Below are 25,685 nucleotides of genomic sequence, written 5' to 3' on the forward strand. Positions count from 1 at the left end.
CTTGACTGCCCTCTGCCCTCTGGTTGGGGGCAGAATGTGAGCCCCAACAAGTTCCTTAAAGATATTAGCTCTTCAGAGCTAACGGGAATGTTCTGCTGGTGCCGGTAAAACGGGCACACCCACCTCGGCGGTGCAGCTTGGCTGTGCGCCCTTTCCGCGACCATTTCACCACCCCTCTGGTTTCCAAGGCTGACACTGCAGATCTGCAGCAACTCCTTTCCCTAGCCAGTCTTCCCACTGTGAGGCAGAAAACTAGACCATACAGCACAGAGGTACGATAGAGGGAAAGCCAGATCCAAACATGGTTTCATTCAGTGTAGTCTGAATTGTTCGTTCTCTGGAAAAAAACTGAGAGCTAACTGAGAGCAATATAGCTGCCATCATGGGCATCTCTACTGCATCAGGAGAAGTGAATTTCTATAACTGACCTTTTTTAGGTTATCCAAAATGAGTTAAAAATGAGAGGGATTTCACAAAAATGTTTAAGGCCATTATTCAGACACAGCCTGTATTTAAATACGTCTCCTCTACTGGTTAACATCTGTTTTTATAATAAGCACAGGAAGAACAATTACATCATCTAGTCTAACTTCCTGTATAATGTAAGTCTTTTTCAGTCAGACATTCCTGTGTTTAACTAAAATTATGTTTACCAGAAATACATCTTTGGGGAAGCTGCCTATTCTTTATTTGAAAACATCAGGGGATGCAGAATCTACCATCTCCCTTGGTAGTTTGCTCCGATTTGTGTTAAAATATTGCTTGCCTTGCCTACATAGATGACTTTTGAAATATGTCAGTGATTCATCACCTCAAACGGCTGCCAACAACTTCACACATGGAGTGTGAATTCCACCACAGAGGAGAGCAGGTAGAGACATGCTTTACCAAATATATCACTGGTAAAAATAAAATAAAATAAAATAAAAAATAAAAAGGTCAACAACAACAACATGTCCCCAGAGCAGTGGAGAAGGCACAACACCTTGAGTTGTAGCTAAATTCAGGTTTCAGCTACTGGATTAAATGGAAATCTAAGCTGTCTTTGTCTAACAACTTTCACCACCCTCTTGACTTTGCTAGCTCTCAGTAAAAACTTCCCCCTTTTTTCACTGCTCATCATATGACAAATATTTACTTTTTAATATACCAATTTCCTTTTTAAAGGCTGGCAGGAACAATACTCCCAAGCACTCCGTGTCCTGTGTCAAGCTTTGAGCAAGAGACACTCAATGAAAGTGCAAAATGCAATGTCCTGCCATAGAAAGAAAGAGAAGCACGTAAAGTCAGAGTCCTCACATGTGTGCTGCCCACACCAGATCAGAGTTTTATAAGGTGTTTCAGAATTTGCCTAATCCCGTATGTAGTCATTCACATCCACAGCTGTGCAGAAAGAGCATCCCCAAGGCTGTACCCAGATGATAGGAAATCAGTACTCAGAGTTTCTAATCACCTCTTCCTCTCTCCCATGACTGTGCCATAACCTTTCCATAGCCCAGTAAAACGGGTACAGCACTGTTTGCTTGGTGGATCAATTAATACTCCCAAAGTGCAACAAGACGTGTAGCAATAAAGGCACAGTAAAAAAGGTCACCAAGAGGAATGTTCCAGCCTCTTATCTAAGACTCAGCCTGTGAAGGAAGGAGGTTGTACCTGGAGGAAGTTCTCAGCATGAGAGAACTGGGACCTTAGCTGCTACTAAAAGTCACCTGAAGCTGCCTGGCCATATAGCAACACAGCACAAAGCTGAAGAGAGTGAAATGCAACTGGAGCATCACAAATAAGTATCCTATTAAACTCATATGGCAAACAATATTTTGCCATTGACGATCTAGCAATCTATTCTTCCATCACACCTCATTAGTGGTGAAACTTCAGCAATGCCATTAAGGAGTATTTCTTAATGTGAAAGATACTGTTCACTGCAGAATGGCTGTGGGAGGAGAAAATAGTCAGCAATATGGATCAAACCTACAAAATAGGGAAGCAGATGTTCACGCAGAATACAGCTCATTTAGCAATGCCTTAGTCACAGGAATAGAGAGCACTGACTTAATATACCTGCCAGCCCCACCAAAAGCCTGCAAAGGGCTACCAGAGACTTAGGAGGGGATTAGTCACTGCTTTCTCCCTAATCCACAGACAGAAACAATATGCATTTTCGTCATTATTTGTCTCAAGCACTCCCAAAGCCAGTGCAAGTACCCGCAAATTTGAAGGTAACAGCTATTTATTTCTATGATGGAGCTCACTAAACCCAACCATCTTGTTAGCTGAACACCAGCCTTTGCACTAACTCGCCCCTACTGCTCCTACCGCTGGCACCACCACATTTTCCCTCAGTACCTTCTCTTCTCAGTTCCTATCTCTTTTTGCCAAAACACTCCCTTTCCAGGCACACAGCACCCAACCCTGGTCCGCAGCAGACCCTGGGTTCCCATTTCACACCCCCAGGGCTGACACTGAGACTTCTTGGTACTCTTGGCCAGCCTGGGCGGTGTCACGCAGAAAGCCTAAGGTACTGAATAAATTTCAAAGGCAGCCAGTGCAGCTGCGCTAAGGGAGATTTGGTCCTGTACAGCTAGGATAAATAGTTTCTAAGTCTTCGTAAAGCCTTTTTCTAACAGGTTAAAATACTGCAGCATGAGAATACGCTGTGATGGTCCTTGGGAGAATCCAAAAGCCGACACGGTACCTTCAGCGTGCTGAACAAAACGCAAAAGGTGAAAAAACTAGCTAAATAATGAGGAAAAGTGCATTAGGTCAGTACAGTTCATCCTAACTAAACGTAATTAGCAGGAGAAGGAAAAAAAATTAACTCACTTTCACAATGTTTTCAAGTATTCAGGGACATGTAATTTTGCAAAAATGTTTCAATTAATATAAATATCCCAGATATAATCTTCAGAGTCCCTACCTACTTGTACAACCAAACTGAGTCACACACTGCTTGAGACCATCATAAATTTAAATTTATATTATAATCCCATTTATATCTCTGCATAAGAAGTAATATATATATCACACCCCCCAAAAAATGATAATTCTGGGCCTATTTGGGGGAGTGGCATGTTTTTAACCTTAAAGATATATTCAGTATGATTTTTCTAATGTCCTCACTGTCCTCCTAATGACGTGCAAAATTATTGAAAGGGTTTCAACGGTAAAATATTTTTTCATTTGATGCTCTTGCTTAATGTTTCTCCATTTCACATGGCTTGAAGAGTGGAACAACATTCATCAAGTCTCCACCTTGGTTGTGAGCCACTAGCGAAATGCCTTTTATCTGCTATACACAGTAGAAGTTTGTTTAAATAAAGTACAGCTATTTCTATTTAAATTTTAAAATAACTACTAATATCTTTTTTTTTTCTTATTAAGCTCAGTAAATTGTTCCCTTCTCTAGAGCTGTGGAAGGTTTTTTAGCAAATTTTCATGTGTGTTTTCAAAAAAATACTGTTGCAGGCAAAACTACTGGGGACAAAACTATTTGCAAATTCAACTAGATCTTGATAACTACTTTGAGCATACAAAATAAATAATGGTAAGACTTTGGACATACTGGAAGTCCTGATTAGAAAATTCCTGAAATCAAAATTTCAATTTTCAATCGCAGAAATCTGAAAAAAATAATCAAAAGTTCTTCATTTGACCCTAAATCAATGTTGTTGTTTTTTTTTTTTTAGCTTATTTTAGATTGTTCAGAAAACTCACACTTTTACTGCCTACAGGCAGCTTAAAATATTTTTCTTTTGTTCAGTTTTATGTGCTAAACAGCAGATCATTTATTTACACACCCACAGCCATTTGCACCTTTTTTTAAAAAAAATAAAATGATGAGTCTGAATTGAACTGCAGGGGACAGCAAGCTGGATACCCTGAAATACTAAACATGGTAGAACTTTCTAAGCATCCGCCTGTGTTCATAATGGCTACTATTCTTCCTTCCGAGACACTAAAACCCGATTTCTGAAATCTGCAGAAGGAAGGAATTTGATCCAGGGGAGAAGGTGCCACCCAACATTTTTTTTAACCATGCTTTTCTCAGTGACAGCGTGTTGTCCACGACCTAGGAAGTATTAAACTAATGCAACTCTCAAAGCCCCTCTATGAAGACGGAGCATTTGCAGTAAAGCGATTTCCAGTCAAGTCTGTGAAGAGTAACAACGGCAGCTGCTCCCAGCCAAACCGCTCACCAATTAATTGCTTGGGAGATATGTTACTATTTCTTCTTAAAAAAGAAGACTAGACAGAAAGCACAAGGCCACACAAAATTGACTTCTCCGTGTCGATATAACAACCCTCCCCCTCCGGTAACGCGCGTGAGCCCGTAACGGTAAGCAGCGACCATGCAGAGCAGTGAAGAGATGTCATCTGGAGCATCAGGAAAGCACACGATCCTTCTAGTAGAGCCCAGGAGGTGCTGCATGAGTGACAGCTACTCTCTGGCAGTGAGCGCCACAGATACCTCTTCACCTATTTGAGTGTCCGTTCGTTTTGATGTGGGTTGTGTCTTTGTGTTCCGGGTGGGAATTGTGTGCTGATACCACAACACCGGGAGCAAAGTGTTTCTTGATTGCTGCAGCTCCTCAGGCCTGGAAACCAAAAGCTGACGCTCTCTCTCGGAGAAGCTCCCGGCACAAATGACAACTCCAGCTCCCTGTGAATGAAGAAATCCTTGTTGTATATACAACATCAAATCCAAATACTCAGAATTTGCGTGCTTGAGTAGGATATCAAATATTCCTAACACTGGAATTGCCAGTCGGTTTCTGAAGCAGACTGTTCCCCCAGCGCTGTGTTCATAGGCCCTCTACACAAGTCACAACACAGCTGGGATGTGGCATCTCCACTAGGTGCTTTGTATTTTGACACTTTTAATACATCATTTCCCAGTTAAACAGAAACCTCAGCTAACCATTAGTTCCATTTCAAAATTTTCCCCTCCTAATTTAGTTTCCTCTTTATCAAAGTAAAAAACATTTAGCTCCTGCATGCATGATTGATTTGTAATTATTCTTGTCTCACCCCTCATGTAAACCACAGTCATTACCACTCAGGTGTCTCCTTCTCTATTTCTACTGCTCTCTGCAGATTTCAGCCAGAGAACCAATAATTGTAAGGCTCCTCTGCTCCAAAACCAAGGGGCAGAAGAGTCAGGAGTAGTATTCTCGATGGGAATCCCTTCAGGGATTCCCCACAAGGATGTTTACTGTGATTTTCAAAGCAGACTTTAACATACATTACCTTCTGGAGGCTCAAAGACTGGTGGATTCAAGCAATACATGTGATAGCCACGGTCACAGTCATCACAGAAGAGCAGCTGGTCCTGATGCAGGGTCATTGGGAAGACAGTGGGGAAAGAAGAGAGAGAGAAAATGATGTAAATTAGTCCATTGGCAAGGTGAAAACATAAGCATGGTTACCAGCGGTTCAGTCATGAACACAGAGCTGCAGCAAAGAGGCTACTGGGAACAGAAGGGGCAACACAGACCACATCCGTGCAGCCAGAATCAACCACCAGACTTCTGACAGGCCACAGACAGCCCTCTTTATCACAAAGGTAGATTAGTTTCTAATGGGAACATCTCTCCCAGAGCTGGAGGACTTCTTCTCCCAGGCAGCCTCTTGACACAGGAGCAAAAGCTGCAGATAGGGGTTACACTGTCCTGAGAGAGCAGAACTGACATCCCCGCTTTGCTAGGCTCCAGTATAACCACGCTCTGGGTCTCGTCGGTCCTTTCTCATCAAAAGCCTAGACTTAGCCAGTTCTCGAAAACTCAGCTGAGGAAGGAACACTCAGTGAAATAGATGGAAATGACTGGTCCCCACCATGCGGTCTGCAGCTCTTTTATACGCTCAAGGGGAAAAAAAATGCTCTGAAAGCAGCCCCTGCTCCTAACAGAACAGTTCCCTCCTTTCAGTTCTCCTCATTTAATGATAAAGTAAAACAAAGAATTGGGCTTTAAATTTATTATGCTAGAGGGAATGCAGATCAATTGATCATCTCTAAACTTCTTCAAACACTGTCAATTCTCAAAGTTCCTCACAGACTATCAAACACCCTTATCATTAGATGTTAAATGAGAAGAGCGCAAAGAGGATACTGTTCAGCTGCAGGCTCTGGATCGCAGCTTGGAAATTGCTCGAATAGGTGATTAGATGATGAGAGAAAGGCTTAGTCCTTCCAATCCAAGTGTTGTCCTGACTCTCAAGTCTTTTATAATTAAGATTGAAAATCATGCCAAGGAACTAAGTAAAATCAGGGACAGAAGATGCATACCTGTCACTGCTCCTGTTTACAATATTGAAAATATCACCCTTCTACTGCCTCCTGCAATGTGAGTTTATGGCCTCTGACTAATTTCTATTGAACAAGCATCCAAACCACAAGAACTGTCATCTTAAATGGCCCTATATGATACCCATGGTAATTTCAGCAAAGACCAGCAGCTGACGGGGTCACTGAGGAGAAGCACAGCTCCATTCTCAGAAGCGGCGCTTCCTAGAAGATGTATAGAAGCAATAAGGCGATGGCCCGTGCCATTGCCAGTGCTTCGCAAGGGCAGGCATGACAGTAGCTCGCACTGACGCTTGTTTGTATGAAAAGCTAAATAAACTCACATCGTTCTCAGAGGTCCCACAAAGGCTGCAGGATTTGCACTCAATGCACTGCCACTGATAGGTTTTGACAGCCTCGGTCATGTTTGTGGTGAACTGCAGGCAGGTCGGGTGTCCTGAGGAAGATGGGAAACAACTGTCACTGTTAAGACCCATTTAGTTGTTGTTAATTAACTGGTATTACGTTTGGGAACAGAACGCACATGGACATGGACTGATCACAACATGGGCTGCAACTAATAGATACCAAAGAGGAAAGCAGGCATTAACCTTTTCGCTGCCGGGCACAAGAGAAAATCAGTCATCCCCACCCATTCCCCCAATAGCAAAGCAGTTTTATTCAGAGCTCTTAAAAATGGTTTGGTTTAGGGGTTGGGTTTCATTTTTCTTTTTTTGAAAGAAAACAAGAGAAAGGGTGAAATCAGACACAAACCCAATTTCAGAGAGAGCCCATCCATTTTAATAGAAATTGGACAACAGTTTCAGTTGGCGTTGATTCAACCTAACTGAAAGACCTGGTTGAAATGAGGTTATTCTCCACTTCAGAGCTTCCCTTCCTTGTGTCCAAATGGGAGGATCAATTCTGTAAACTTTGCTTAAATGGAAGCAGTAGTGTACAGAGAAGAAGCGAGACAGGATGGAGAAATATTGCTTTTAACTTCTTTTTTTTTTCTTTTTTTTTTTTTTTAAGAGCTCTGCCACTAAAGTTGGTTGGCACAGAAGAAACCAAATTGCACAGCTAACCTTCCAGGATTCCAGGATCAAAACAAGAAACCAAAAGGAAAAAAAAAAAAAAAAAAAAAAAAAAAACCCAAGCCAACTCCCATAACGAACTAAATGAAAGGAATAAAGAAGGGAAAGCTAGCAGAACAGTCACATCTAATTGGGAAGGACAAATTGCCAGAGTTACAGCTCCCGCCCCTACATGCGTGTCGACTCCAGCTTTGCAAAACAGCGGTATCACAGTAGCAGGGTCAGCAATGGGCTTTCTGGAGGGGAAAATACAAACAAACAAACAGACCAAAGGTAGGATCAGTGTTCCTTCTGCAAAACAAAACAAGAAAAATATACCGCTGAAATAAAGCACTGTACTCCCAAACCACCCCTATCAGGCTGAGGCTCCTGCTTTCCTTCTTGGAAAGCCCTGTATTTAGCCCTGCTCTCTGACACACATCCGCGTTCCTAGTGTGCAGAGTCTAGGAGGGGACAGGGATATACAGCTGCTCACCTACATGCATAGAAAACCTCAAATACAGGTACACGCATCCGACACTGCTGAATTCTCTTTCCAGAAACCTACACCATCAAATGCCCAGGTTTTTCCACCTCTGGTAGATTTCTTTTCTACCCGCCCTGGTGTAAGTACCTTTCTAGGAAGGCAGGAGTAGGGAACGAAAAGCTGTTTCTCAGCAAGAAGAGCAGGCATGGCTACAGCAGCCGAGGGCAGAGCTGTGCTCTCTTCGTTACCGCGCCTGTCAGCAGTACTTTGCTGTGCTGTACTGCCCCATCACCACCCTACAATATATAGAAGCTTCTACATTTCCTAGTTAGTGAAGCAAACAGTTGCTGAGAAGTGCTGGGTAACACAATAATACCGTAAGGAATATCTTTCCTTTATGTGCCCGTGCAATCACCGAAGAGCTTCATAAGGATTTTGGTTCTCCAGTTACGTTCGCATGGTAGTGATATGAAAACTAAGTCCATCCAACAAAGGAATGTGTGTACACAAGTTATTAAGGGAATTGAACAGAAAATAAAAGAGATATTTAAGGAAGGAGGGATCAATGACACTGTTAATATCAATCTCATAAGCCTTTGAATAAAGAAATGTTTTGACAGTATTGATGAGCTCAGATTGACTAAGAAGATCATTAGTTTTTGGAGCCCTTGAAACGTCAGCATAAAATGAGTCAGGTTTTACTGAGATTTACAGTGGACCAAACCCAAACTAAAGTTCTGGGGACCTTTAAATCTCAACTTTCCAGGAGATTTTTTGAAGTGCGACCTTTTCTTGCTGAGAGGACAGCATATATTTCCTGATACTACCAAACTGGCAAAACCTGACATGACACTGAAATGATTCTCCAGGGCTGATTTACAGCAAACGCAAAACCTCATTCCAAACACCAGTAAATAGCACAAATGTGCCACACTGCACCTCGGGAAGAATTCATCCCAACGGCCACAACTCAGCTTCCAAAAAGGCTGTGTAGTGCTGGAATACATCAAAGAAAACAACTCATACAGGGGTGTGAGTTAATCGGACAGTTAAATAGCTTCAGTCACGTTCGAAAAGAAACAGAAATAATGGAATCAAACCTACAAAAATAAATCGAGGCTAAACGCATACCCATACGCACACGCTCATTTGCTTGCACGCACACATGCACATTGCTCCCTGCAGACTCCACCTAGAGAATCTCTCTTTCTTGAACCACTATAAGTTCAGGATTTCGTTCACTGCTTTATCTCATTCCCTTATCATGTCATTCCCGCTCTCTTCCACCCATCAGTCTTGACTGTCCAGTTCCTCACTCCCCTCAAAAATACCCTTGTACCCTTCGTTTTCTGCACTGTATCTCATGCTGATACTGCCCCAGCCTTAGAGTGAACCATCCCATATTTTAGAGCCCTATTCAAGAACTATGCCCACCACAGGCCTAAAAGAAATGGACTGATGTGGGCTGAGGATCTCTTGGAAAATAACAATAATGCAGGGCCACTATGATTTCTTTTTAGCAGAAATGCAGAAAATCTTTGCAGAAAATACCAATTTATTCACTCTATCAGGCTCTCCCTCTCCAAATGTTGTGTCTATGAAGGAGGCCAACAGATGCCCACAGTCATGTCTGCACAGCCACAGAGTACTCCGTTAGCCCAGGGCTTATTATGCTTCTGAAGGAAAAAGAATGCCTCATAGATAAGTCTTTCTTTAGCCTCCGAGTCAGACCCTCCTTCACATTAAACAACCTCCCTTGTGGTATCATGACCCCAATCTAATGTAGCTGGAAAGACTATTTTTACTTCTGCCAGCAGCACGATGAGGCATTGTAGCGTACTGCAAGCATGTCAGTAGATACTCAAAAAATTAAAATCTTTTCTCCTGCCCTCTCTGCTCGCTTTCATCATGCTCTCTGTTTTTCTGCCACTTTGGTTCAAAACCTAGTGTTCTTCATGACCTATGAGAAAATTCACTGGACCAAAACTTGCTGGAGCCGTGTTACTGAAGACCATCCTTGCTCCAGATCAAAGCATTTCTTAGTATTGCTTTTGTGGCAGAATATCCCACAGAGAAAGCCCTACAGCTGCATATAGCAAGCCACTGTTGCTGGATTCAAAATCATTAAAAAAAAAAAAGAAAAAAAAAAAGAAAAAAAAAGAAAAAAAAAAGAAAAGAAAAGAAAGCAGTGTGCCTTACAAATATTTTTGCTCTACAAAAAAGAGCAGCCCAGAATGTGGTTCAGGTTATAGATTCTGTTGTAGCACATGAGCCACAGAGCTGGAAAGATTCTTTTGCTTAATTTTATCAGTTACATGGTCAAGAGCAGGAAATCACCTCACCTCTTAATCTTGTGATAAACTGCATTTACTATAGTTAAGGGGTGCAGGAAAGGGTCTGCAGCTGCAAGTCAGCTAATTATTCAGGTGGTGCCTCAGCCCTGGCAAACTCTACATCACTCTCACATGTCTGTATGAGCTCTGCAGAGCTTGCAGGAGTAAGAAGTAGCACATATTTATAGTGTCACTGGAGTCAATGGCCAGAACTCTAAAATACACCCAGGGAGCAGTTCTATTGAAGATGGTGATACATTAACATTGACAGTTTCTAATCTACCATAATTACTCTCTACCTAAACTTCTGCTATGCCACAATAACTATAAACAATATAGACAATAAAACTTGCACTAAGAAGCTTTCCAACAGCTCGTCCCTTTGTCTTAAATCAACATTTTGAAATATAGATCAGCCCTGAACGTTTCCCCATCTTTGTCAAAACGCTAGTCTGGATCTGAACCCTGCGACTGAGACCATATTTTACAGCGACATCCACGTTTCGCATGCCACTGGCTTTAACTGCACACTGTGTCCACCAGACCTCTGATCTGAGGGGTGGAGGGGGGATCATTTCAGCGACCACTTCCAGACTTCCGCGCTCCGTGCAATTGTAGGCTGTCAGTAAGGAAAATTTCAACATAAATATCCTTAAAAAAAAAAAAAAAAAAAAAAAAGCTAAAAATCTCTTCTGCCTACACTAGCTGTGTAGCACTAAAGACCAAAAATGCCATTAAAGGGCAGGAGCAATCTGCTGCGCCCAGGCGTTCTGTGACCAGCGAAGGCCCTAGAAGGGCTCATTAGCGCTTCCTCCATAATGGATTCTGCACTGCGAGATTAATTGCAGCCATGTGCTCTGTCACAGCCACCACAGACTGTTTAAGTTAACAATCCAATCAATAACCTTTTTCAAACAAAAGCAGAGATTACACTGAGAAAAAAATAAGCAAAGACTCCTTTTTCCAAGCAAAGGTAAAATTATTTATGCAGGCTAAAAGGAATATTCTCCTAATTCCTCCAGGCACATATACCCGGTGCTCAGTGTCTCTGTCTGATGACAGTGTCCTGTTTTTCAATTCTTTCCTTTATCTTCAATGTGTAGTGGTGGGATTTTTAATCAATAGCATAAAGAAACCCCACAGGGCTCCTGCCTGTCTCATGTCAGAATTTATTCCATAACTATTCAGGTCTTTAAGCAACTACAAATACATATTACAGATATAATGGCCAATGTCACAGGAATCCCATCCAAAAATAGAAGCTTTACATGCAAACAAACTGCAAAGTCAGACTTTCCTCTTTCTAAGACTGAGTAAGCATTTCTCTGACTGATGCCATCATTAGACGAAATTATTACCATTATTTGTAAAAAAAGAAGGAAAAAGTAAATTGTAATTCTAATAAGGGACATCATTTTGTGGTTATGATACAAATATTCTGCCTCATTTGTCCATCTAAAAATGCAGTTTACCATGCTCATTGTAGTACAGCCAGTCCCACATGTTCAAAAACTACGAGCCAAATTTTCAAATCACTAGGCTTTTAAAACTACTTTTAGGTTATTTTTTATTTGCCTTTTAGTTCTTGAGCCTTTTAGGGTTCCAGTTTGAAAAGTCCCTGGTGAAACAGGAAGATTAGAAAGTTGCCCAGATAAAAGCGAACAAAACAACCAGCCCAAAAGGCCAAGTTCTGCTAGAAGCCCAGGACTCCAGGAGCTGGAATGCCAAGGAAAGACCAAACAAATTAACTAACTAAAAAGGAAGTCTCACTTGTAGGCAACATTGGGTTCAGCCAATATTTTATTAGTATTAGAAAGAATAAGAGAAGAGGAAATACTACCAATGTGAATTTCTACTTCCTGATGGAAAGGAGAATTTCTGGCTATTTCTCCCCATGTCCAATAGTACTGTGTTCCGGCACTGCTAACTCTGCGAAAGACATAAGTCCGAAAGGACCCAGGGGCCTTGGTTAATAGATTGGTCAGACTGATTTGGTCAGAGACCAACTCTCCTCTAATCTAATACGCTACAATATGCCAGTAATTGTGGAAGAATTAACTCCTTTAATAATTGATGGAGCTCTGAAACCATTCAACCGTAGCAGACTTTATAGTTCCCATTATTTTGTTTCCTGGCCCTATATTTTTTCTGGCCAGTGTGGACGAAACTTAAAACAAGCACACAAAAAAGTGCTGGGGCGTTTTGTGGCGCTGGCACTCGGGAGCTGCAGCCAGCTGCACTCAAGGGATGGTAGTCTGCTTCCAAGCACTGCCAGTTCCAGTGAAGAAAGGCACATAAATTACAGACAACTGCTTGAATATTCAGCACCAGCAGACAAGAACCCGCTTTAACAGCTCACCCAAGAGACAAATAAAACCCCTGAGCAAAACATATTGGTTCAATCCCAATATCGGTTAGGCAGGTATAACTGGAGTCAACAGGAACTGAAAGCAGAATAGATGTGGCGGTACGTCGCGCTAGCTCTCCTGGGTTAGCCCCGTTGTTGCTGTAGACATCTGACTTCCAAAGGGCACAGCGGGATTGCGGCTTCCTACCAAAATATCCCTCACTTGCTGGAATATTTCTTTGCCGTAGGAAAGTCAATCCATCAGCCAGCCTGCTCTCCAGCTTTGACTATACAACACTGCATAATTTCCTCTAAAACATTTTTAAGCTTGGAGAACGTTATCTGGGACAAAGAACCTTGACTGCAAAGAGAGCAAAATTTGGCTTGAAGGATGTACACATGTATAAACAAAATCAAGTATCTGTGTAAATATGGTCGTGTGCACACAGACAGATTAGATGCAGACAAGACAGACCAGTTCCGCTGGCACAGCGCGGCGGGGATCATCTGGATGGGATTTGGGGGTGACCTCCAGAGCACACAGGGGAGCTGTGAGCAAGCAATTCAGGGCATCCTAACGGTTTGTTAGTCAAATCAGTCCATCACCCCACACCACCCGGTCTGTAGCATGTGCAAGGGAATCGCCCTTTCTAAGCCTGTACAGCTGCGGTGGTGTAGGGCTGCGAGACCAAGGAGCAGGCTGTGCCCCATCACCGGGGCAAAACCGAGCGTCCACTGCCTGGATCTCACAGCCAAGTAGCATGGACGATAGGTTCTGACATTACATGGGGAAAGGAAGAATTTCTTACTGTTTAGACTGATTAAAGCCTTGAGCTCTAACATCTCAGGGGATGGGTCAGCCCCTGGCCTGAGTAGCTCGAGGCTGTCCTAGTCTGCAGCTGCAGCTGCTCAGAGAGCCTTGGTGGCAGGCCCGGAGGAGCAGAGGACAGTGCACACTGGTGATGCCCTCGGCTCCAGGTGCAGGTTCACGAGAGGAAGGACATGCTCTCCCTGAGTGCTGGCTGCTCTGCATAAATCCCCCTGGCCGAGCAAGCCTGTCAAAACCTGTCCAAACTGTCTCGAAGGGCTAAAGCTTGAACCTCTGTTTCATGCAGTCCAGAGATTTGAGGGGCAGGTCTGTGGGGCAGAGGCCAAGCAAGAGGCACAGCACATCAGACCTGCTTCTTTGTCTTCACCACCTCTGTAAAAGCCTTAAAAAGAGAGGCAGGCAATGGATCATGCACATCCATACACTGGACTCAACTCCTGCAGGATATAACCGTGATCACACCCGGAGGCACTCACATATAGATGGAGCCAATCTCCTTACACTCTGTTTTGACTGAAAAACCCACCCTTCTGAATTGCAACGCCTACAGTGACATGGAGCAGTGGGAAAGCAGGCCCACACCCAGCTCAGTTCCCTGCAGAGATGGGATAAGGCAGAAGTAACAACGGCAAGGGGGCTCAGCACCTTTGCAACTGAGAGCGTTCAGAAACGGACCCCCAACCGTAAAGCCAGAGGAAACAGTGCATGCCCAGGATGTCCCACTGCAAAACCAACAAACACTCTGCTCCCTCCTTTCTCACACTGGTCCCTGTTAGATGCTGTTGGCTGCCGGACAAAATGGCTATTTCTTGCCTAGGAAAAATAATGTGGAAGAACTCAAATAACCTCATAGTGAGGCATCAGCTTGTTAATGCACTGGTAAGTCACGCCAACACTGTACAATTCCTGGGGGTGAATTAGGTCAGAGTGACCTCCAAAAAACCCACCAGGCTGCATCTCTATGCGCGCAGCACTGTGGGTAATGATCTGCTAATTGCCAAGAGGCACTTGGGCTGCTTACCAATACCAACAGGAAGGAAACCTGCCTTCAGGCGCTGCACAGATTCCATATGCCAGGGACACAGCTTCTAATAACGAGAATAAACCCATTTATAATGTGCGAACTGCCCAGGAAGACTGGCAACGAATGCTAATGCTGTCCAGCAGGTACACCTAACAGGGGGTCGGCTGGGTAAACTCTTCCTAGCAATATATCCCTTGCAGTACAGGGTAGGTATGGCAATTTGGTTGTGAGGTGAAGTAGGGGAAAAGGAGATGGAGATGCAAATTTGAGAGTGGGAGGACGACTGCTTATCTGGACAAGACGAATCACCACAACCTGGAAAGCCAACATCCCCTGTGCCTGGGAGACATTTTCGTTACCCTTCAACAAACTGCTGTGGGGAAAAAAAAAACTCCAGCTCCAACCTCATCGCTGAGCACTGCAGGCTCCTCAGCCAGGCCAGCTCACACACCACAGAGCTTTCAATCAACTGGCAGGCTCACTAAACCCTTTCAAAATGAGCAACCAAGCAAAAATACTTGGTCATAAACACTAAAAATAGGAATGGAGGATTGAGTTTTGTTTTACTTTTTAACTTGGTGAAGCCAGCTCTTCCCAGTGCATTAAATCCACCTCCCTGGCAGCCCACTTAGATCATAGCTTCCACCCCCAGCACCCAGAAGAGCCAAAATTTCCAGTTATAATCAGAGGAGTGGGGTGGTATTTAAATGCTAGATGAACAGCAGTCTGGACAGCCTTCCACTAGAGCGCTATGTGAAAACCTTCATCAAAGCCCCCTACCAAACAAGATATAAGCTCTGCCCTTCCTTTCTTTCCTTTAATGTGAACAAGGACTTTGCCACCCGTTTGAACCAACAGCTCCAATTACTGCCCAAAGACCAGGTCTTTCTTCAGGACATCCCTGGTGTTAAACTCGTAGGTTAATGCAGACAGACGGCAGCACGTCTGCAGTGGCTCCCAGCGCTGCCCCGCACACCGATATCTCAAGGTAACCCCTGAAGAGACCGGCTCTCTAGACACGCACTGGACCCCGCTGCTGCCATCTGCTAGCAAGGGTGCGAGATAGGATCACACGTACATAAACCACTCACCAACATTTCACTGGAGTTTGGAACCAAACTGCAAATCTGCCAGAAGTACCCCAGAAGTTTCAGGCACTGAAACTGTTCCCAGCCCACACGGACACCCAACATGCCCACAGCGACCGTAGCCCCATGCTGCTACTCTGCACCAAGTGGGTTTGCTCCTACGTGGTGGAACATTGGCTTTGAAGGGCTTTTCCCTCATTTCCCATTTTATAAGGGGGCCCTGTTGTGCTGCAAGTAGAGCATAACCTCAGAATACAATTTCTGCACAAAAGGCCCAGAACACCCCCCCCCAAGCCCCCAAAGCCACAAAAGCCACCCAAGCACGGGCAGCACAAGCTTTCTGCGCTGACCCGACAAAGTGTGTCTAACCCGAGCTGGCGGAAGCCATGGAAGGACACGCGGTTTCCCCGGGGCTCGCCGAGCTCAGCCTCTCCGCTCGGATTACCAGGGAGAGAGCGACGGCGGCAATGCTTTCTGACATGGGCATCTCTCCGCCGAAACCAGGCCCACGTCCCCCCGGTCCGTTCAGAGAGCGTCAGCACCGCCTCTTTGTATTACTGAAGCCCTCCTCAAGTGCCCACGGCTTCAGGTAGCACTTCAGAGGGGACTTCACCCATGCACCAGCAAGCACCATCAGCCAGAGCAACTCTCAGGTGAAAAGGAAATATGTTGGGTCTATGCAGATGAAATAGAGGAGGGGAGGAGGGGAGGAGATGGGAGACTATCTCTGGACAAACAAGATTTCCCTCTAGAATGCATTAAGAACAACTCTAATTTCCTTTGCTAGCACAATGGTTCCAGAAGTTTCAAATCAAATGGCAAACTCCAGAGAAATCATTTAAATGTCATTATTTTAATAATAAATAAACTTATTAACTATGCAGAAGACACTATGCCGTTGCATACACAGTGACCTCTCTGCTGTTACATGAGGAAACCATGCATCATACAGGTAAATAAATTCAGCATATGATGGGTAAATGGTTCATAACCTATGGAAACATGCTGTAAATGCAAGAGGTCTGACTCCCCCACACAAGCATGCTGAATTGCTCATAATTTACTCTATTGCTAATATAGCAGTGTAGCTGCATACTCAGGCATAACAAGAACCGCCTCACTCAACACAAACGAACACAATTTTGAACAAGTTGATCCAGTCACTCATTGATTTAAAGAAACTCTTTCAGCTGCTGAACAGGTAGGACTCTTAGAGGCACTCTCCGTCGTTTGTAATGCAGTCCTGGAAGCTGGAATTTCCCCTTCTCCATCAGTTTGATTCTCCATTTGATTGGGAATTTTTAAGTTTGTTTGTGGATCACATATTTGAATTTGAATTTGGTTTCAGCCAAAAGAAAATGGAAGAGGAGAAAGGCTTAAGAAACGGCAGAGGCAGAAACAGATTTTTCAGAGAGGTTGAGACATCTTGTTCCAGTATTTTACAAACAAAAAGTTTGACTTTTCATTTTGAAACGATACCTTGCTTCAAAAGTGAGCTTGAGCTAACTATTTCTAAAAAGGCAAAATATACTCATAAATTAAACGTTTCATTCAAGTCTGAGCAGATTTGGAAGGGGGAGAGAAAGGGTAATCGTCATTTTATTGGGGAAAAACAGAATGCATTTTATTGTGAATCCAACCAAAATTATTTCTCCCCATCATAGTTTTTTATGTTCAGTTATTTGAACCATTCTGTTCAAATAACTCTATAACAGAATGATGCCACAGACACCAGAACAGTAGGAATTTTTTGCTGCTTAGCAGAAAAGTACCATACTAAAATCAGTTATTTATCTTCTCAGAGCTCAGAGGACCAGCTCTATCAGATTAACAAAGTCAAAAGGCAGGTCCTTCTTTAACCTGTAACAAGTGAATACTGCTCCTTTAATCTACACAACCAGTATTTAACAGCAGCTAAATATCATCTTAGATTAAACAAGAAATCAGCCAGTTTCACTGCAGCTGACTCAGTTGTCCATTGTTAAAAGTCTGCTAGTCATGTTCTTCTCCAGCACTAAAAGAATAACCAGAGCGAGGCTATGCGAAAGCAGAACATTATTTTACTTAATGCCACAAAGGGATCTTCCACGTCCTGGCTAACTGCACCGTTGATGGGCTGCTCTATCAAAGCAGAGTTATAAACTCCCATCCTACAGGCTGGGCTGAGCAGGTGCTGGGCACCCCCACCTCAATGGCCACTGAGGGTATTCATCACCCTCACTCACGTTCACTGTTAGGCAACATCCTATTACCCAGGAGATATTCAGCAATTTTTGATGACAGGTACCTAACAGGGCCTAATTCTTATTCATATAAGCAATCCCAGAGGAACCTAACAGGTTCGTCCCTCCTCAGGAAATTCTTCTCTGTGATTTTTTTTTTCCAGCTCTCTAAATACCTCTAAAATCCCATCCGTAACAGAGGCGAGAAAGGGCCTGGAGAGCTAATTAATGAAGGCTGACCTGACCTCAAAGGGAACTGAGGCTCACCTCTCCCAAGCCCAGAGGAGATCCGCTTCCCCAGGTGAAGGACTGCATGGCTGTGGACCAGTTACCTGAACAGCATAAGAGCAATCTGAATTCAGAGAGAGTTTGTGGATAGTTAGTAACTGGGCTGATGGACACATTCAGAAAGACACACAGTCCTTGGTGTGGAACGGCTGAAAAGAGCTGGAACCTGCTTTGTAAGAAGCCCAAGCCCAGATATCCCTGTAATGGATGAGACTGCTGAGCCAAGACCCAGTCACAGAGTTCACTGCACCTAAAACGACCTGTTGAGCCTGAGGAGAGGGCTGGAAAGACTTGAGTGTTGTTTGACGGTATTCAGCCACTCCCAAGAGAGCACTGATGCGAAGCAGCTATGATTTGTGAGTGGACATAGGCTCAAAACCACCCTAGGTAAACTCCACCATAAAAAGCGCTACACAGCCTCAAAAGCTGCATCTCACTGGTTATCTGACCCTAAAGCAAAAGCACCCCTTCAGCGACAGCACAGCTTTCAACTGGTTCTCATCCAGTAATTTCCTCTCACCTTGGAGAGCTAGTCTCAGCACTGGCCACTGAAATCACCATATACGAAGCAGTTAATGACTATGGTTGATGAAAGAAATCTAAATTAGCAAGCTAAGTCTTCAGCAATGTTTGACAACACTCCAGCCTTATTTCAAACCCCTAATCTATTTCAAAATAGATGGCTATATCTGAAAGATTTGGTCACATTCTTTCTTCTCCTACAGCCCACAGTGAAGCCACATTGTTACCAACACCAGGGCATTAACAGCAAAGACTGAAGAAGCAGAACGAGAAGGGACTTCAGTCCAAGCAAAAAATCACCCTTAAAGACTCACAAACAACTGTACGAACCTAAAGATAAATAAGAATGTTTGTTATGAAAGATGAATAGCGTGAGAAACGAAACTCTTCTCTGATACAACCACTCAGCACGAGGCACTGAGGGGAGCCGAACTGTCCGTTCTCAGGACGCCCATCAGCTCTGAGGCCAAAGCAGAATTACCCCCACAAGCTTTCCAGTACGGCGACCTCGTGCAGGCAGGTAGCAGCAGTTCAGAAAACAGCCCACCACGCAGCTTGCAATATTCAAAGCATATGGCCTTTTCCATAGCCACATCGTTATCCCTAGGTCATTCAGAGCTATTATAGCTGCCTTAGACAACATTAAATACACAAATGTTTCCAATCATATCCTGGATGGCACCATCAGCAAACACAACACTGTACTCCAGAACTCTGCACTTTTTAAAGGTAAATGGCATGGTTCTCCCATCATGGTACATACATCACGGTATCACGGAGAATTACAGGCTGAAAGGATGAAAGATCATCAAATAACAGACGTGGTGAGTTTCTACACACATAGCAAGGGCATTTGTTGAAACAGCAACAGATGCAGTTAGGCTTTAAAAAACATACTGGTGAACTAAAAGGATGATGGCTCTCATCTTTTGTCACTAAAATCAAAGACAGGACTAAACTGTTGCAAGTGTCCAGCTTTGGTGGACAAAGAAAATACAGCATCTAATATTTTCCAAGGGAAAACAGAGATCTTAAACACAACAAGCCACAGTTTAGACAAGCATAGCCAGGCCAAAGCAAAGAAGGCAGTGCTGTTTTCAGTCCACTCACAGAACCCAGGATTCCAGCTCTCAGCTTTGTCATCCTTCAAATGAATCTTCACCCAGGGAACCGGCTGTGAGGACAGCAATTAGATGCAGGAGTGCTAGCAGACATTTTTATTCTTCTCCTGTCACTCCTGACCCTCACCAGCAAAACCCCTTCTACAGAATGGGAAAATAAGATATGTTCCTAGCCAGGATGACAAAGGAAATCTGCTCTGGGACTTAGGGAGCAGTGATATTTTTTGTTTTGAGATGATTTTTACAGAATTAAAACTTTCATTTAGAACATTTATATTTCCAGGTCCATAGCTTAAAAAAACTCACACACTCCACAAAAGTTTTCAAAGTAAGACTTATGCAGAGTTTTTCCCTGGAGTCTGACAGCCTCTGACAATAGCTGTGCTGCAGTGGGAATGATCTCGTTCGTCTCATCGGGGTGTTGACAGACATACATGAAAGCCAAATTCAACACACACTCTCACTCCTGGTTACCTTAGCAGAAACATCTAGCTCTGCTCTGTGTATCCATCACACTGGGGACAACGAAAACGACAACCAAGCTGGAACCGGAGGACAGAGGACCTACTGAACAAGAAAAGTGCACTGATGCTAGGAGCAGCTTCCTTCCTTCCTTTCTTCAATTTTCCTTTCTTTGATTTGTCGGCGTTTGGCTCTGCCCTCCATCCAACCTCCACACGGTCTCCCTGTCCTATGCAGCACAGCAGAAAGCTCAAGAGGAGCTAAGAGAAGAAGAGCAAAAGTAGCAATAGCCAAAGGGTTAGGATTTCTTATCACACACCCTCCGTTCTCACTCTGCTTTGGGGAAAAAGATTACCTGCCCCCTGAAATGCCTTTGGAAGAGCAGTTCTGTAAGACTGCAACTCAGATTATTTTAAGAATACCTGAGGAGGTAAGGAAATTGGAAGTTAGTAGGTGAGGGTTTGAAACTCTCCTTCCTATCATGCTATCTAAGGATAGCATCTTAGCTACCTTCTCAGTGGAGCTCAGAAGCAGCAATAGCACCTTGCCTCACCTTCTCAACTGTCTCTGGCCCTCAGTGTCCAAAGCACGCAAAAGAAGGAAAGTCCATTCTCAGCTGCAAAATGGCTGAGGAGAAGCCAGTAAACAGTTTACAAGCAATTCTATCAGATCCCAAGCAAGTTCCCAAGAGCCACGGTGACTGGGGACAGCAAAGGCAGTTGAAACTATCTTTTTGTTTTCTCCTTCCTCCAATGACTCTTCCAAAGGCTTTGCACAGGAAACGATAAAGACTGTACATGAACAGTGCAGTTTTCATGTTGTATTCACCCCAGGCGAATCAAGAGACAAACACTAATAGAAATTAAAATTATACATGTGGAAAACCTTATAGAAAAAGGCTAAGAATAATTAACTCTTTGCTGAAAAAATACACTTTGTATCATACAGAACTGTAAAAAATTCTGCAGATAGGATCTCATTCTATACAATACCAAGGAGTTTAGAGTAATTTCTATATTGCCCTGACAGATTCATTTCTGATCTGATCTGTAGCACTTCCTCCTTTTGCAATATTATTTGTCCTTTAACCTGCTGGGGCCAGCGGTGGGGAGTTAGAGGGGGGTCTCTCTATTCTAAAGGTCCTGTACCCACCTCAGAAGACCACTTGAAAACTACATCCCAGCTGCTCTTTTGGCAAGCAGTTGCCAGTGCAGAAAGAGCCATCTACAGTGTCTAGCAGCAGCAGGGAATGCTGGGGAGGGCAGAGGAAACTCAGCAGAGCTTCATAAAAATGACAGAGGTGTTTTAGGAGAAAGGAAACACAGGATTTCCTGAAAAGGCTGCAAATCCCAGCTGATCTGAAACAGTATTTCTTCTCTCTCTCTGCAACCCCTACAGCCATACTACTACTAATCAAGTGTGTGCAAAGGGAAAGGGAGGTTTCAGATCTACATTAGGAAATGCAACAAAGCAAGCCAAGGTTTCGAAACGGGCAGCCAGCTACTCCAGTGACTGGCACATTGATTAAAAATGTGATAGATAGGGTCGGGATACCATAAGGTAATGTCACTAAATCCGTGTTAAGAGCCCTCTCACATAGTTTAGACTCAGCCTTTGAGTCTAAATTACTTTAATACAACTCAATCAATCTCATGGGGAAGGTTCTTAAAATATAAATACATTTAAGAAGACTGACTATTAGCACCAAGTGATGGGAAATAATCAGTCTTATTTATATGAATCCTACACAAAAGCAGTATTTTATTTCCTGCCTACCTTCATTATAGCAAGCAACAGGACCTGTTACCGTAGTCCAACAAATGGAGAAGAGAAAGTAAAAGAGAAAAAGGAAGAGAATTTTTGATTAACTTCAAGTTTCATTAACAAATATGAAAGAAAGTACAAGGACAAAGTCATCACTTACAAAATGGAAAAGGAAAACAAAATCGATAGAGGAGGAAGTTTTATTTTAGGCTTCAAAGAGAGTATTATAAACAATGGAGAGCTTAGAAAAGTATACGTACAAGCATGTTATCCAACAATGTCTTTTTAAAAGAAGATTATTTGCAGTAAAAAAGACCTTGTGGAATTGGTTTGATAAAGTAGTATTTACAGAGAAATATACGGTAGGGGCATTGGAACCAAGCTTTTATTTAACAGGAATATTATACAATTGAATACAGACCCTGCAGTTTGCAAAGCTTCATTACAGTTGTGCGTCTTGTTATAGTTTGATGAAATTAAATTTTATTTCTCCTTTTTTTTTTTGCTAGCAGCAGTTCACCAACTGCAAGTTTAGCAATCAACAAATAAACAAAACAAAAGCATCCTGCTAAAGGGCCTGATTATGACAAATTTTGCCATTTAATTTAGTGAGAGCAGGACTGCCTACCAGAGATTTTTCACTGCTATTTTTGGCCATATGTGCTACCCTGGGAAGGAGCAGGAGATGGAGAAGGGAGAAGAGGACAAGATCCTTTGCTCCTGACATATGGACCTCACTCAGAGAGGCGAGTTCTAGTTTTAGGCATGCGAGAAACAAAATGCAGGATCAGGCTCTCTGGCAGCTTCACCTATGCATTTTTATTTTTTTTTTTTTTGGTAGACATCATAGCATTTTTTACTCAGACAAATCTACATAAGCCACATTAACAAAGACACTTTTTCTAGCTATACCTTGGGTCTATCCCAATAGGTACATCCGGCGTAGCTGTTACAGGGAGGGGCTCCTCTCAGAGGCAAGTCCAATACCCTTCTTATCGGACACAACGCTATCCCACATCCTTACCAGACCGCATCACGCAACAGCAAACAGCCCTGCACTATCTGCTGTGAACAGATCTGGCAGCCAACAAAGTTCTCCAGTGCTTGGATGAAGCAGAACACCTTTTTACCTGAGATGACAACTACCAGCTTAGAATAAGGACCGAGAACTTCTTTCTCTGCTGCCCTACAGGACAATTTAGGATGGTAGCTAAGAAAACTCACTCTCTTCTCCTCCCAAGTTGCCCTTGTTGCTTACTGTTGACATGCAGGTGCATCTATATCCTTTCGAAAATCCACTAGTTCTTAAGAGAGGGCCTAAATATACCCAGCTTCTACACATGGAATCATCCTCGACTCCAACAGGACGTTCCATGCCCAGAGCACTCAAACATTTAGACACCTTTACAACCTACTCGGAATCAGCTGTGGAACTACCAAAGTAAAAAATAAGAGCAAAATTAACAGAGTTGTTTTTCCTTTTTCAAAGCTCTCTTCCAGCAGAAGTATTTCCTAGTCACTAAAGTGAAAACTGTTTTACTATGCAGAAGAGACACATCAATCCTACTGGGAGAAGACAGTCCTTTGACCTGGACAGAAAACCTGGCAACAAAAAAAAAAAACTTGCCACTGAGCCTGGTCTTTGCTTTTCCAACAGTTTTGTTCAGATTTGTGCCAGTAAACTAAGTTTTAAGCATCTAACAGGAAAATATTATTAGGGAGAAAGTAAACCAGAACAATCTTCACTTACCACATCCAATTTGCAAAAAACAAAGATACTCAGCACATGTATGAATGGCTTCTTTAAAGTAAGAGAGAGAGCAGAGTTGATCTTTATTTTCATATTTTAAAAAATGGGTTTTTTCCTTAAAGTAAATATTCAGTCTTTATTTTACATTAAGTGCTTTTTAAAATCTCATGTCTTCACAAAATTGCATTTAAAATTTGAAGTAAAATGTATTTCAAACAAAAATACTGTGCAACTTCAGCACTTCTTTTCTCTCTTAAATATTGAAATAAATAAAATAGTTACGTCTTTTTTTCAGTTTGTTTTTTTCAGTCATTTCTACTGTAGATCAATTCCAGTTTGACCTAGGTTTATACACACACTTAGAAGAAAGTGAAATCAAGACTAAAAAAAAAATTCTTTGTATTGCACCAGCTTAGGGCATCCCCAGATCTTCTCTGAACAGTTGGCTGCCGGCTTCCCACAGTCCAGGCTCCCGTACCGGATGAAACACAGATCCAGCAGGGTCAGGGCAAGGAGAAGAGAAGTATCAGAGCATCCTGGCTTCTTGCAGCCTTCTTCTGAAATGTCTTGCTTGAAGGATGTAGGAGTCCATGAGGGCAGGGCTGACTGCAGAAGGAAAGGCAATACAAAGTAAAACTAAAATACAAACAGGCAACAAAAGCAATTGCTCAGAATAGAACAAAAAAAAAAAATGCAAACCAACCTTCCAAAGCCATTTGGATTTTAGTTCTTATTTTGAAAATATAGCTAGACAAACTCAGTTTCCGCTGACCATGGGGACCATGAACAAATACAAAGCAGACAAGTGGGATATGAAGGGATATATCCAAAAGGAAGGCACCACGCACTGTCAAATTTTCTTACTATGAACATCTCTAAATAAGCTTCATCATTCAGCTTCTCAGCTGTATCTTTACTAGAGGTTAAGACTTTTGCTTGTGGAATCCTGCTCTGACTGCACTGCTATATTACTAGTTACTTACAGAGAGCCACAAGGGTATGCAGCACTGCACAAAAGACACTTTCAGAAGTCTGAACTATACACGTGGGTTTGGCAGCAATATGATAAATTCTGGAAATAAGTGCAAAACTGCATTTTGAACAGCATTCAGTTCATAAGCGGACTAAGTTTTACACTGCTAAGCTCCTAAGTAATATCGACAGCCAATAAAATCATCTGTTTATTTCCACAAAATGCAAAACCTACCCATGTCTTTCCCATACCTCTTATATCAGTTCTGGATGGCATGAAGGCCCAAAACCCTAAGAGCTGCCAGTCACAGAAAGAATAACTCAAAGTTATGAACTAGCTGCATCCCTTACAAGGGGTGTCTGAGCTTATTAGGTATCAGAACTTAATATTGCAACACCTATTTTTTTCTAAATGTTACTATAACATGTTACTTGTGCTGAAATTGGCAACTTAACAATTACAGTAATACATATAGGGATATGAAAAATAGTTACAATCCAATTTCAATGCTCTGTAGTATTTATAGAGGTTGGGCTTTTTTAACCCTGGCAAGTACCTGGCAAACAGAAAAAAAGTTGCTAGAGTTCATTGTAATGGTTCAGTCAGCAAAAATTCAGCTTGGCTACGTTCCTGCACTGTGAGGGTTTGTCAAAATAACCCAGTGCCAGCATGAACACATACATGTGCCTCATACTCATAGTTAGAAATTACATATAAATAGGAAAAAATCACAGAGAATTGGCATTTATTGGAAACATCTACGTACGTTAGAGCACAATACACACTGGGCAGATTTTGCAGTTCTTGTAATAAGACATCTCCCAGTGGGGTCAATACAATGTTTGCTTGAGGAACTGATTTGGTAAAACCACTTGCCATTTGAAAGAGGCAAATTGGATGAGGACCCAGGTTTTGAAAACCCTATAGTTTAATGGCATTTTAGTCCTAGCTTTTAGGGTCCATCTCAAAACATAATTAAAATAATTAACCAAATACAGGCAGATCACCCAGGAGTAGTGGTAGCTCAGCACAGTCTGGACTCAGTGACTCTTTGGACACACTTCTGATCTGCCCCACGCAGCAGCAGGCTGACCTGAGTCTGTCTTCAATCAAGAGCCTACA

At 42.8% G+C, this 25,685-nt stretch overlaps 1 protein-coding gene across 8 annotated transcripts in view; it reads right to left on the reverse strand.

Annotated features, from left to right (window-relative positions):
- Positions 1–3,760: 3,760 nt before the first annotated feature.
- Positions 3,761–25,685, reverse strand: part of DPF3 (double PHD fingers 3) — a 172,604-nt gene continuing 150,679 nt past the window's right edge. For 4 of the 8 annotated variants that reach the window (XM_062576111.1, XM_062576110.1, XM_062576107.1 and 1 more), the window contains 3 exons: positions 6,625–6,737; positions 5,248–5,329; positions 3,761–4,660 (listed from right to left, as the gene is read on the reverse strand). In XM_062576111.1, coding sequence (XP_062432095.1) covers positions 4,590–4,660; positions 5,248–5,329; positions 6,625–6,737 — 266 coding nt within the window. In that variant the 3' untranslated portion in view covers positions 3,761–4,589. Of the gene's footprint in view, positions 4,661–5,247; positions 5,330–6,624; positions 6,738–22,022; positions 24,197–25,685 lie in introns of those variants that run through there. The other 4 variants (XR_009958446.1, XR_009958445.1, XR_009958447.1 and 1 more) reach the window with 3 other exon arrangements.

This window comes from Rhea pennata, chromosome 5 (assembly GCF_028389875.1).
Source record: "Rhea pennata isolate bPtePen1 chromosome 5, bPtePen1.pri, whole genome shotgun sequence".
In the NCBI taxonomy this organism is placed as follows: domain Eukaryota; kingdom Metazoa; phylum Chordata; class Aves; order Rheiformes; family Rheidae; genus Rhea; species Rhea pennata.